The sequence below is a fragment of the Propithecus coquereli genome, unplaced genomic scaffold, assembly GCF_000956105.1.
Source record: "Propithecus coquereli isolate 6110/MARCELLA unplaced genomic scaffold, Pcoq_1.0 Scaffold573, whole genome shotgun sequence".
Taxonomy (NCBI): domain Eukaryota; kingdom Metazoa; phylum Chordata; class Mammalia; order Primates; family Indriidae; genus Propithecus; species Propithecus coquereli.
The window spans coordinates 350,337-364,795 of record NW_012151652.1 but is presented as its reverse complement, the minus strand read 5'-3'; the positions used below and the strand labels follow the sequence as shown (position 1 = coordinate 364,795).

The window sequence follows — 14,459 nt, the reverse complement described above, 5'->3', positions numbered from 1 at the left end:
TCTTATTCTTAATACAATGAAAACACAATGTTCCACTCATTTCCCAGATAATATAATAGACAATACTGACATGAATATAAAATTTTGACCTCACTCACTGTAAGATTGGTAAATGAAAATGATTTTGGTCTGAAAGAGAGAAATTTGTATCTAAATCTGCAACAATGACAATTTGAAAAACTGCCTAAGTGTATTGAGTATATTGGTTAAAATGTCATTTTTTATATAAGTTGACTTCACTATAAATCTGTTTTTTAAAATAAAACATTTAATTGGCAGGCAAGTAAATTAGAAAGCTGAGCTGTTTCCTTGTAGAGGGGAAAAAAAAAAAGTAAAAATTAAACATTTTATCAACATCCACTGATAAACATTCCAAAGAGTCATTTGTGTGAAACTGTTTACTGTACCTAAGATGTCACACAGTCTCCCCAGCTGCATGTTCTGCAGTGTGTCGAAATCGGCAATATGTTCTCGCACAGGCTGGGGATATCCTAAAAGGCAAACAAGGTGTCAAGTCCCAGAAAGAGCAAGTCAATATAGCAAAATGGCATATGAGAACTTCGAAATGTCACAGTCTGCATTTCCAGGAAAAAATTTTCTCTGAAGCATCTTGCAGAAACAACCCAACTCCTTAGAATGATGTCCTTGCTTCTCAGGGGAATTTATTAAGCATTATTCTGGAAGATATGCTAAGCAGCACATTCTGCAACAGAGAGGTTCATATTTTTCAATACCAGCAAAGCAGCTGAGAATCAAGGTTACAAAAACACGGAGAAATTTTCTGACATTTAACATGGATATTTAAAATGACATGTAAGAAAATTATGCTCAGGTTAAAAAAATTGTTTTGGCTTTTTAACTTGTGCTTCCTGTGTGGCATTTTGAAGATGTGTCCCAGAATCATTCTAAATTGACACACAGATTTCAGATAAACCCTCTTGCTGTCAGGAGCATGTATTTAAATAATTCTAATACTGAAGAAATAGGCTTCTGCTCACAGTCAAAAAGAACTTTTAACCTTCAAAAGGCAAGAAAGGTTAATGCAGTTACTTTGTCAGTACTAATAAAAGTCCTGCAGTTTGCCTTCCCTCCCACTGAAAACAGAGCAGAACGAAAACATATATAGATTACTGTTGTCCAAAAATTTTCCACAAAAGAAACAACAGTAGCAACACTTTCTGCTGATATTTCAGGTCTTTCTAAAATGTGGATCAAAACACAAACTTAAAAGGCTTGCATACTCACAAGCAGTTGTAATTGCTTACATGAAATTCAGCAACTATAGGTGCAACTTTTTTCCTTTATAAAATTGCTTTTCACATTTTGAAGAGATGCTTCAATGCCTCCTTGTGGTTAGTGAGCCCAAACACATGTTTCAAGTTAAACTGCTATAGATAAAGTGATTTTATATACTACATCTTCAAGATGTGACACAGATTTCCTTTCAGCATAAGGAAAACTATAGCAATTCAGGCAACGGGGCTTCAGACCAAATGAACCCTGATAATTAGTTCTTTGCTTTGATGTCAGTGTTTAAACACTAGACAACGTCTGGAAATTAAATGAGTTTCTAATTCATCTAAAAGTCTCACTTTTGCTTTATGCATATGGACTTAAGAATTAAAGAGGTAGAAGGACAAATGGGCCGTTAGAGTCATTTTTGAAAAATTATCAATCTCTCAAATAATTTAGAGAACCACTCCACATATAAAAGCTAATATAGACAGTTACAATTCCAATGCTGTCTTTATGTGTGATTGCAATATTGTAACTCTTCAGATTCTGCATATGTATAATTCTATCTATATTCAGATAAATGTTTATAAAGATGTATTGTGAATAAGTTATATAGCAAGACTATAAAAAGGCAGGGGAAATGACTAAAGAATAAAGTATGATTAAGAAAAGTGCCTGAGAGCATCCCAAGAATGCATTTCCTTTCAAAAGTAAAGATAAAAGGCAGTAGAAGATGTCTCATTAAGATGATGTCCAATTTAAAATATAAAAGATGTCTGATCACTTTGTTGCCGTATATGCAGCATGTGAGTGAATGAGTCTGTGTTTTATTCAAATGCTTGAGGTCAGTTTTCCAACAAATTACTTGGTACCTCTGTTACCACTGATCAAGGATGCATATAAAATGTCTACATCGAATTATGAAGAACTGGATACTCAGTTAGCCCTACAAATAGACCCACTTTAAAGAAGTGTATGTTAACCTCAAAACATTGTTACAGAGGATCATATGCAGTAACAGATACAAACACATTTTGTAAACTGTAAAGAGTTGTATAAACATAAGGTTTTTAATGTTACAATGTTTTAATGTGTACTTCCCAAAGCACAAAACAACAACAGCAATTCTGTGACAAGCAACAGAGCATTCTGGACAAGATACAATGTAACATACATTATCATCAACAGAACAGAAGTTGGGAGTCAGTTTTTTTAAAAGTCAGGTTTATTCCAATGTTCTGTATATTCACAAGATACATGGGTTGATGCGCAGGTGAAAAGACCTCATCGGTGCTGGCGGCATATATCAAATATAGTAGTGACTTAACCAGGAAACCATCAACAAGGATGTTGTGGCTTTGGGGAGTTCCGCAGACATGCCCAGTGTCAATGAGACATCACACTTTGGAACATCATCTACGAAGATGTGGTTTTTTCCAAACGTCAGACTAGGAAAACTGGGGGAGTTTTGAGAGACTATCAGCCTCAATTCTGTCATGTTATAGATAAGGAAACTCAGGGTAAGTGCCTTGTCTCTTGTCCAAGATCACAGAAATCTATATAATTATTATATATTAATAGTTCAGATACTATCAATACATATTTAGCTCTTGTGAGAAATTTAGTCACATAAAATAAAAGAGAAGACTCACCAAACGTGAGCAGAAAAGAACTCCAGAAGGGATGAAGAGTTTTGGCTGTTTCCTAACTTTTATTTTTAAGTGTTGTGGTAGACTGAATAACGGCCCTCCAGAATGTCCATGCCCTGATCCCCAGAAACTGTGACTACGCTAGCTTACATGGCCGAGGGGACATGAAGTTGCAAATGGAATGAAGGTTGCTAGTCAGCTGACCTTAAAATAGGATCACCTGGCCAGGCCTGGTGTAATCATAAAGGTCCTTCGAAGTGGAAGGAGGAGGAAGAAGAGTAGAGTTGACAGGCCATGATGGCCATGAGGTGTGCCTGAACCCCCTTTTCTAAGAGGGTCCTTGGTCTTCCCTCACGGTCATTCTCTCGCACCCTTTCTTTACTACCCTTTTCTCGTTTTGTTATTACACGTTTCCTGGCTCGTCTGTCTACTTCCGTTGTCCACCTCTCCTCTCCCTGCGCCGCTCCAGCTCCTGTGAGCGGGCTGTAACTACGTTGGAGCGGGCACCCGTGACATCCCCAAACGAGTGAATCAGGAATGAGTGTGAAGCCCCTATCAAAGAATCTGTCTTTTAAATTCTTAGCCTTTTCTCCTTTGCATTCTCATTATTCCCTGCCCTCCTTTCAACTCTTCTAAACTTGGGTTCTCTGATCTGGAGAACTTCTGGGGAGTTCAAAGAACGGCCTTACCAGCACAGAATAAACCAGCACTGGCAGGAAGGGGCACTCTCTCCTCCTCCTCACTCTAGAAAGGAACACGGGCTCTTTCCTCGTGGCCATCTCTGTCATCCATAAACTATTCCTAGTTTGATAGAATGTTCCGTCTTTTCTCAAATGAGTATTTGCCAAATACTGTTGCTCCCATTTCACACCACAGAAGGTTACCTGAGAGCTGCCCTCTGCAGTTATTCAACTACTACTTTTGGTCCTCCATGAACAGGGATGCTTGTCAACGGTTCCTGGAAATCATTTCTCCATCTTCACTGTTACTTCCACTGCCTTTCCTAATCCTCCTCCCACACAAACACTCCCAGCAGATGATGCTAATTGCTCTTTGCAGCCAGCAAACTAGCTCTGCCGGGATTGGCTTTTCTTCCACTGCAGTACAGAAACCCAAGGACACGAGTAAGGCCATGCTCAGTGACAAAGACCCGTTGGAACTGGTGTGTGCCTCTGTGACAGGCCCTTGTTGCTGCAACAGATCACATGCTCTTGAACACTTGGCTTATTACCCTGTGGTTGACGCCTGGTTTCTTTTGTCTCTCGAGGCAGGGGAGGGGTTAACCACAGATTCCTGGTTACAAAGTAGTTGTTGTTCATCTGACGACCCTGGCCTGAGATGGTAGTCATCCATGCCTCGGTTCGATGGTCTGGAGCGGTAGTTCTCAATTGTTTCCTCACTTTGAAACAAGTGATCAGTGACGTTTCACGCATCACATCTTCCCAGCGGCATACACAGGGTTATAATAGCAGTGACACTGACTCCATCCCTTTGCCTTCCATTGGATGAGAAAGTGTACCGGATGCAAGCTGAGCAAGAGTGACATTAATACAGAAATAATCTGGAATTGCTTGCTGTAATTCATAAAAAAAACTTTGGTATTCTAATGGTAAAAAAAGTAAGATGACATGTGACATACTTCACAAGTGAATGCATGTCAACATCATTTCTTTTTTTTTTTTTTGAGACAGGGTCTTATTCTGTTGCCCAGGCCGGAGTGCAGTGGTGTCATCACAGCTCACTTCAGGCTCAAGCGATCCTCCTGCCTCAGCCTCCCAAGTAGCTGGGACTACAGGCATGTACCACCACACCCAGCTAATTTTTCTATATTTTTGTAGACACGGGGTCTCACTCTTGTTCAGGCTGATCTCAACCACCTGGCCTTAAGCAATCCTCCTGCCTTGGCCTTCCAAAGTGTTAGGATTATAGGCATAAGCCACCATGCCCAATATCTTGTAATAATCTGGAGAACTGTGATCTAGATATTACGGTTATTCTCAGGTTTTAATCACAGTGTGAAAGCACAAGATACTAGAGAGCAAGAGAGTGGATACCAAGAGATGGCAAGAGAGAGCCCTGTATGGGTTATTTATATAGTACACCCAGTGCCAGTTAGATTAAAATAAAATGCATAGTTGTTTTTTGGAGGCTATTGAAGGAAATTAGGGAATTTTGTAATGAGGATGTAGAAAACATAGTACGTATATATTTGGTGAGTTTTGAAAACATCCTCAAACCAAATGGGCCAAATGGATTCACCTCCAAAAGGGTAAGGACTTTGTCTTGTTAAAACTTTTTTTTAACATTCTTATTTTTTTTTAATTTCAAAATATTAAGGGGACACAATGTTTTGGGTTACATGAACACTTTTGTAATGCTTGAGTCCTGGCTAAAGGTATGCCCATCACCCAGATAGTGTTCATGGTACCCGTTAGGTAGGTTTTTGCCCCTCCCCTCCTCCTCCTTCCCCCTGGTTGATTTCCACTGAGTTTTACTTCCCCCTGTGCACATGTGTGCTCATTGGTTAGTTCCAATTTAATAGCAAGTACATGTGGTATTTGTGTTTCCATTCTTGAGACACTTCACTTAGGACAATGGTCTCCAGTTCCATCCAGATTGTTGCAAAAGGCATTAATTCATCTTTTTTATGGTTGAGTAGTACTCCATGGTATACATATACCACATTTTGTTAATCCACTCATGAATTTATGGGCACTTGGGTTGATTCCACATCTTTGCAATTATGAATTGTGCTGCAATAAATATTCAAGTGCAGGTATCTTTTTGATGAAAGTCTTTTTTTCCTTTGGGTAAATACCTAACAGTAGGATTGCTGGAGCAAATAGTAGGTCTATTTCAGTTCCTCTGAGGAATCTCCATACTGTTTTCCATAGAAGTTATACTACTTTGCAGTTCTACCAACACTGTATAAGTGTTCCTTTCTCTCTGCATCCATGCCAACATCTATTGTTTTTGGACTTTTTGATAAATGCCATTCTCACTGGGGTAAGGTGATATCTCATTGTGGTTTTAGTTTGCATTTCCCTGATGATTCGTGACTTTGAGCATTTTTTTCATGTTTATTGGCCATTTGTCTTTCTCTTTTGAGAAGCTTCTGTTCATGTCTTTTACCCACTTTTTAATAGGGTTATTTGTTTTGTTTCTTGATTTGCTTGAGTTCTTTGTAATTTCTGGTTATTAGCCCTTTATCAGATATGCAGCTTGTGAATATTTTCTTCCATTTTGCAGGGTTGTCTATTTGCTCTGTTGATTGTTTCCTTAGCTGCACAGAAACTTTTTAGTTTAATCAAATACCATTTATTAATTTTTGTTGTTGCCTGTTCAAACTTTTTGTCAGTGGCTGGTATAGCATTGCATTTAACTGAAGCCAGTGATTCTCAAATTGTGGTCTGGGGACCCTGTGGGGTACCAAGACCCTTTCAGGGGGTCTGCTAGGTCAAAACCATTTCCCAAATGATACTAAGATGTGATTTTCCTTTTTCAATCTTATTGTCTCATAAATTACAAAATATAAAAAGTTTATTGATATAATTTCAGATTCCACATTGCAATTAGCACATAATTATCATTGTAGAATCTAGTATAGAGTCAAAGAAGAAGATATACAATTATCTGAAAAGGTTATAAAATATATAAAATATTATTAATTTTCCAAATACTTATCTGTGTAGGGCCAGATTTTCTTTATATGCTTCAACCAAAACAACATTGCAACACATTGAATAAGAAACAGATATGAAAATCCAATTGTATTTTATTAAGAAATTTGCAAACTTGTCAAATAATGATATTCTTCTCATCAACTTTTTTATTTTGGAAATAGTTACTTTTTATAAATATATGTTATTTAGGATATATTGGTAATGGACTTATTAATTTAAAATAATTAAATAAAAATATTTACTTTAAATTTTAGTTTCTCCATTTTAATTTGTAATACAGTAAATAATGATAGATATAAACTACTTAAACCAATGTTCTTTAGGGTCTTCAGTAATCATTATGAATGTAAAGGGGTCCTGACACCAAAAAGCTTGAGAATCACTAAACAAGCCTTTTAATTATATTTATTTATTTATTTATTTTTGAGACAGAGTCTCACTCTGTTCCCCGGGCTAGAGTGCCATGGCGTCAGCCTAGCTCACAGCAACTTCAAACTCCTGGGCTCAAGCGATCCTCCTGCCTCACGAGTAGCTGGGACTACAAGCATGCGCCATCATGCCCGGCTAATTTTTATATATATTTTTTAGTTGTCCAGCTAATTTCTTTCTATTTTTTTAGTACAGACAGGGTCTTGCTCTTGCTCAGGCTGATCTCGAACTCCTGAGCTCAAACAATCCGCCCGCCTCAGCCTCCCAGAGTGCTAGGATTACAGACGTGAGCCACCAGGCTCGGCTGGCCTTTTAATATTTTTTATGAGAATGAAGGAGATTACAAAGATTATAGTTTTATCTTAGTAGATGCAAAATTCTTTTTAGAGCATGTAGTAGTTGACATCCAGTTCAATGCTGTTTCTGTGTTTCACGGTACAACATCAGATAGCTCAAGACCAATTGGATAATTTCATATTGCAGTGTCCTGGGGCCAACTCTGATCTAACCAGTGAATGAGTGTTGATTTGGATTACTTGGATAAATATAACATTGATGAATACAAATATGTTTTAATTTGGGTTACGAAAATGTTTTAAAGTTTAAGTGTACTTTGTTCCTGATCCCGGAAGATCTGGATATTTCTGGAAAATCCTGTCTGGGAGATCTTGGTAGTATACCTGTTTCAAGGATCTGGTGTGGCAACACTATAGCTAAACTACAGATTCCATATTACTTGCCAAAATATACCTTTAGACTGCAAAGATTTGATTGAAAGTCCTAATTTCCCAGCCTGAGGTGGAAGGAACAGAGTTTGTAATGTCTTTGAGTTGTCAGCTCAAATATGAGAAAGTAGAAGGGTGCCAATGTGCTGAGAGACATAGTAAAAACGTGATGTCAGATCTAACACTCAGGGTTCACTCTTGTGAACCCTGCCCCTGTTCACAAAGGGACGTGAGTTTGAGTACTCATCTCTGGGGAGAAGAAAATAGAGTCAGGAAGCAACTGTCTTATTAGCATTTGGGACTTTCTCAGTTCAATGTATGATGAGTTGCACACAAAAGTAACTTTTCCTATCTTTCCTTTTAGGCTTTTGTGACTGTGCAGACAAGCTGGAAAATGTTGTTTTTCATGAGATTCATAATAACAAGATCCACAATTTTTATGGAATGAAGTATTTTGGGGACCACTAATTGTTTTAATCCCAAGGATAATTTGCTGAAATAATGCACAGAGGGAAAAAATATGAAGTCCAACTATATAGATACCTTTTAGTCATTAAATCAATTGGCAATGACATGAAAGATTACATGGAGAAAAGAAAAAAAAATCCTACCTCAATACATCTCCTATTTTTACTTCAAAGGAGGAAGAGAAAGGGGAGGGGAAACTTATCCCTGGGGGTTTGATTGGCTGGCAGTGGCTTCATATACCTGCTCACAGCATCAGAGCCGTGTACTCAGCGCATCTCATTTAATGTCCATATATTTTAAAATGCCACTGAGTTTATATGTAGCATCAAGAGATGTGCTGAAATAAAGAAACACAGGGGTTAAATTAAAAGTGCAGGAAATAACTTGGCCAAAGAAACTGGAAATGGAATTAGTTTCTAGGTTTTATTTAGACATCTGGTTTTTCCAGAAGAATTAGGATTCTTTGTTGCAGTTCGTTCTTATTTGACTGATAGATTTTGCTTAAAATAGGCCCTAATATTCCATTCCTGCTATGAAGCACTGTAGATGATTTTGTTATAATTATATTTCATTAATAAAAATGATAAAAATATGCAAGATCCAAATAGGAGATCAGCCAATATACTCTGGAAAGGATGATGTTTTATTATCTTATAAAATTGCAAGGCCAGTCAGTTTTTTCAGATAGTCAACAGCATTCCACCTCTCTTGTGGGTCAAAAATAGCTAAAAATTTTTGTTACATCTAGGAATACTACCTGAAATATATAAGCGTCAATCAAGTTTCATGACTACTTCTTTCAAAGAGGTTATTCTGCAATGTGTAATTGTCTTAATGTTCATATTACCAAGCCATAGGTTTAAAAATACTGTATAAATATTTTGTAGTCAAAAACATTACTGAAAGGTTATCCTCTCTGTGATCGCCGTATGGACAACGTCATTATTCCCACGTGTGCAAAACTGCATAAACAAATAACCAAGTGCCCACAACTACAATATATTTGCATTTATCAGCTTCTTAGCTTTCACTTTAAGGGTTCAGACAAGTTAGTATAGTCCCAATTGGCTGGCAGCATGGTGTTATTATTTGTAGAGCTAATTCTACACTGAATTTCCTATGGAAAGAGAAACAGAGGACAAGCTGCAACTTGTATTAAATGCCTACCTGAACCTGATAATCCTGCCAACTGATTTTGGCTAGTGAATCCATCTCCACTCTGGAAATGAAATTACTAGATTGAATAGATAAGTTTTTGCAGTGTGTTTAGAGAAAAAATTTGCTTTGCTTTCATCTACTTCTATTTTTATGAACTCTATAGGTAAGTCCCTGGTGCATGCGACAGAGAAGCCTGTTGTATCTAGCTGAAACCTTCTTGATGGATTCCCAGGGGATGTGGTACATGAGAAATGGGTACCTCATATCTTTAAGAAAAAAGATATAGTTTGAGAATTCTGTCTATGGAATAAGTAGGAGATGACAGTTGGATGTTACTTAAACTTAATGTCTGCAAGTCATTTTTATAAAACCTAAAACACATATATGATCAAAGCCCAAGTATTATTCTCTTGTGAAAAAATGTGCAATGGTCTTTTTTTTTTTCTTTCTTTTTTTTCTGGAGACAGAGTCTCATTCTGTTGCCCAGGCTGGAGTGCAGTGGTGTAATCATAGCTTACTGCAACCTCAAACTCCTGGGCTAAAGCAATCCTCCTGCCTCAGCCACCCAAGTAGCTGGGACTACAAGCATGTGCCACCATGACCAGCCAATTTTTTTGTAGAAGCAGGGGTCTCACTATGTTGCTCAGGCTGGTATCAAACTCCTGGCCTCAAGTGATGCTTCAGCCTCAGCCTCTCGAAGTGTTAGGATTACAGGTGTGAGCCACTCTACCTGGCCTAAATGGTCTTTTTAAGTGCTCAATTGAGAAAAATATCTGAGCTTGTACTTACCTCTTAGAAAATACATAATAAGCAGTTTTATCTTTAAAATGGATATTATGTTGCTAACAAACAAAAATTACTGCAGTAGAGAAGCCTTTCCTGTTTATTATGTATTTATTTAAACTGGGGATTTATAATCTAGAAGAAAACTAGTTTTAATATCAGATTTAAAATAATGCTTTCTAATTCTAGTTTCTTTGACCAGATTATTCTCCCATTTACTTTATACTCTTCTAATTTATAGCCCTTTTTAAATTTTAAGACATTTTCATTTAAAAATTTTTTTTATTACCTAGTTTACCATTAATTTCAAATTTTTACTTCTTTGGCGACTCCTTGGTATTAAGCTTGTCTGCAGTGCTGACTACATGGAAGTTTTTTGAGGGGTCAGAGGTGGGAGTATAGGAGGGAAGAAGTTTATGAAAAGTGTGCCTATCGCAACTTTGTATTATCAACATTGTAAAGTGGGAGCCTTGTTTCTGGTTCTAGTTTTGAATAAAATAGAAAAAACAGAAGTTTCCATATAATATCAGGTCAGGTCCACAATTAGTTGCAGAAGCAAAAGCTCTTATATTCTAAGGACTCAGTCAGCTAACTGGGTCTGCAATTAGCCTCTCTGGTTGCAATCAATTACAAGTGCAATTTCTGTGTGTGAACTAATTTTGTGTGCAAAAGTAGTCCCACCAAAACAAACCCTAAGTTAGAATGAAATTTAAATCCGTCTTACCTCACATCCTAAGAAGAAACAATTTTTTTTCTGTGAACCATGATGAAAGCCCAAACTAAAAGGCTCTGTGTAACTCAAGTATTTTCTTAACTTTCGAGCACTCAGATCTAAGTACTCTAGGATCTTGAAAAGTTTGCGTTATTTTGTTACTATTAATGTTTTGCTAATTTAAAAATTATCTCAATTATGTTTGTATAATAATTTTAATGTTTTTTTCTTTTCATAGTACTGTTTAAATCCCTTGTTTCTATACTGCACATACGTATACAAACAAGTATACTCACACCTGGGCACAAATAGGTTATAGTCCAGAACTCTATTACAATAGATCATCAATGCATTGCTCTACTTACAAGGCTTTAACAAAGAGCTAATATGTCATACGGAGATTCAATGGGTTTTGCTGTTTCTCAAAACTCTACCAAGTCAGCCTACGAAATCTGGCCTCACCAAGAAAATTTAACACACTAGGTAGAAACAAAACAAAATAAATAGGCAAACAAATCCCAAACGTGTTGACAGTAGTTCATCTTTTAAAAGAACTTCCAATGCAAATTTCTCAAATTCCCAATGTCATTTTGGCACACCTATTTTACCAGTGTGTTTCAGCCAACAGCTTTTAAGTTCCCCAATTCATAAATGTAATTAAATAATTACATTAGTGCTAATTAACATGAAACTGCAGATTATTTAAGCGCAAAAAACACTATTCAACTTCTTAATTATTCTTGTTCACACAGCATTTCCTTTTGCTCAGGCGCCCTAGGTGCAAATAAAGCATCCCATCTGCTCGTAATTAGAACTAAATAATTTCAGAGAATGTAGCTTATCATTTTGACTGCACATTTGATTAAAAACAGTGTACAAGCAATATCCTGGCTTATTGGCGTAACAGCAACAACACACACAAGCCTGCGTTCTTCTATCATTAAAGAAGATCAAAAACATTATCTGTTATTTCAGGGGGAAAAAATACAACTTTTTAGTTCATTTCATACAGATGAAAGCGAATTACAGCAAATCACCTCTCCACTGAATAGCAGCCCCCACATAATGACTTTATTTGCTTAATCCCCAAATTAAACGCCGTTTCGAGCAAGGGCCCTGTGTTATTACTCTCATCATGTCGAGAACATTTTCCTGCCGAGACCAATTTGAATAAAACAAGGGGCCTTCCTTGAACTCAATCAAGGAGCCATAATGTGGTGGGTAATAGAGGTTGCTGATAGATTTGCAGGCAAAAGTGTTATACCTAATGATGGGATATGGATAATAGTCCTCCTGGAGGTCCTGATGCGATTCCAGTTGGCTGCCAGATGCTAAAAATCAAGAAGAGCATTGATCAGTGACAGGAAGCTGTAGTGGATTCATCTAGTCAAACTTCAGCTGTGTTTCCACTGTACAGTTAAGCCAGGCATAAATTATATTAATTGATTTAATTACATACTTAAAACATCTTCCCCAATTAATTTAATTAGGTGGCTACATGATGCTACTGGCAGGGGAAGATTAGAGGCAGCTCACTTAATTAACAGAATATGAATGAAAAAAAGAGAAAGCAAACACAAATGAAATTGTGAGCACTAATTAAAAGGCTGTCTGCAAACTTAAATACTTTCTGACAAAGTGGTGACAGCAATGTAGACAAGAGAGGACTTTTTTTCCCTAGCAAATTAAAGTGCCAGAAGGTATATATAGGGAGAAAAGGTAATGCAGTTAAAACATTGATTTTCTGACAGAACTACCATAGTCAAAGTGAAGGGATCTTTTCTCCTGTAGAAAAATTGCAACAGATTTTGCAGGTGCAAAAGCCAGGTCCTGATTAGGGCTAAAATACGATACACAAACAAATATGGGGTTTGTGCATCATACATTGAGAGGCGTAAAAAGCAAGACTGAGGGAGAGGGTAGTTGGAGAGAGAAAGGGAAGATAAAGAGACAACTTACTGCAATTGCTCAAGCAAGAAATGTTCAGAAAAGAGGTCTGCCTTAACAGCTGGCAGCCTTGCGCACCTTGGCTCGAATGCGGAAATTCTCCAGGTGTCTCTGCCGTGATTCCTTTAGGATCTTCTTCAGTCGAGTCTTATGGCAATATAAAAGCCAAGCAATGGCGATCACACCTGACGCCCACTTCTGCTGGCGATACATGAGGAAGAATTTCCTTGCTGTGTAGCATTTCCATGTGGCTTGGATCTTTCTGGCAGCCACTGACTTTCCATCTTGACCCTTGTACCTCTGCCCTGGAAGATTTAACAGCATTTGGACGTCAACTGGGTTCTCTAACACTGACAGAAGTTCATGTCTGGTAAGTTTATTCTTCAGCTCAAACTCTGGAAGGAGAGCCACCAAACTGTTGCCTTTTATTTTGACCTCTGGTATTGCATAGTCCCTGAGAAACTTCTCGATGTGTTCCAAGAGAGAAAAAATACTTCCCCAAGCTGAGATAAAACGTTTCTTGAATGCTAAGAAGTCTGGGGCTGTCTTGTCTGTAACACCATTATAAATAAAAAAGTCAAAATCCCACGGTGATTTCAGAGATTTCGAAGGCGTTGTCACTTTCATGGCCTGTGGAAAGAAATGTTTCCAGATATGAAATATATTGTGATCTCCTTTAAATGAGTAGTCAAGACACACACGATGTCATTATCATTTACCACTCAACAGTGGGGAGGTGTGGATCCTTGTATCGATTTGTCGCATACATGTCAGAATATGAAAGTCTGGCCAGTATAATATATATCATTAAAACCCATTACCAGAAGGATATCTTAGCGATCACTCAAAGCTATTAACATTTTTATAAAAGTGTTATAAAATTGCTCAAGGAAACTGATCATAAAAATTACGCATTTAGTTTACTTTGGTATGGTCAGCTGACCCCTAATCTCTGTGGTTTACTTTTTACACACGCATGCCTGGTCTGAGAGAAGCAAGTTGCTGATTCCTTGTTCATAACTTATCCACCAATCCTGAAAAGCAGGATGAAGCGTTTCTTTGCAGTCTTCAGGATAACTTCAAACATGCCCACCAAAAGCTGTTTCTGACTTCCTAACAGAGCACTGCTTTTTAGTGTTCAGGAGCTCTGCCATCTTCGCTCAACGTCCAGAGGTGATTTTTACAAGGAGCATTATGTTGTGTGTTATCACCTTTGTCATTTTCTAGGTTTCTCTTGACAAGTGTTCTTTTATTACGTCTTGTGTCTTCTTAGGGACATATTTGGAGCTGTCCCCAAATAGATTAGAATCAGAAATTTCATAACAAATAAAACCAAGCAAGCATTTGATTTACATTTTGTTCCTATCTGTAGTGATAGAAATTTTAAGTCATGGAAATATACTACTTTTATTTATAAATGTCAAGAACGGGTTCTCTAAGAATGTGACAATGAACCATTTTTTTCTTCTTTACTCTTTTCTATGTTAAAAGAAACCCAGAATAAATGCTGTTTTCAAAATCAAATCAGAACAGGTTTGGATGACAACAGCAATTCATAATGTCACCCCACTTAAACAAAAAAAAAAGGGAAATTTTGTTGCATCTGTGTCCACTCCGTAACCACTACATTGCAGTTATTGAAACTTGTTGCGCTAAAAACACTGACACT

At 37.3% G+C, this 14,459-nt stretch overlaps 1 protein-coding gene across 1 annotated transcript in view; it reads right to left on the bottom strand.

Moving 5' to 3' along the window:
- Positions 1 to 14,459, bottom strand: part of IQCH (IQ motif containing H) — a 242,877-nt gene that overhangs the window by 126,319 nt on the left and 102,099 nt on the right. The window contains exons 6-8 of the mRNA XM_012658125.1: positions 12,869 to 13,420; positions 12,108 to 12,174; positions 408 to 491 (exon numbers count right to left, since the gene is read on the bottom strand). Coding sequence (XP_012513579.1) covers positions 408 to 491; positions 12,108 to 12,174; positions 12,869 to 13,420 — 703 coding nt within the window. The remainder of the gene's footprint in view (positions 1 to 407; positions 492 to 12,107; positions 12,175 to 12,868; positions 13,421 to 14,459) is intronic.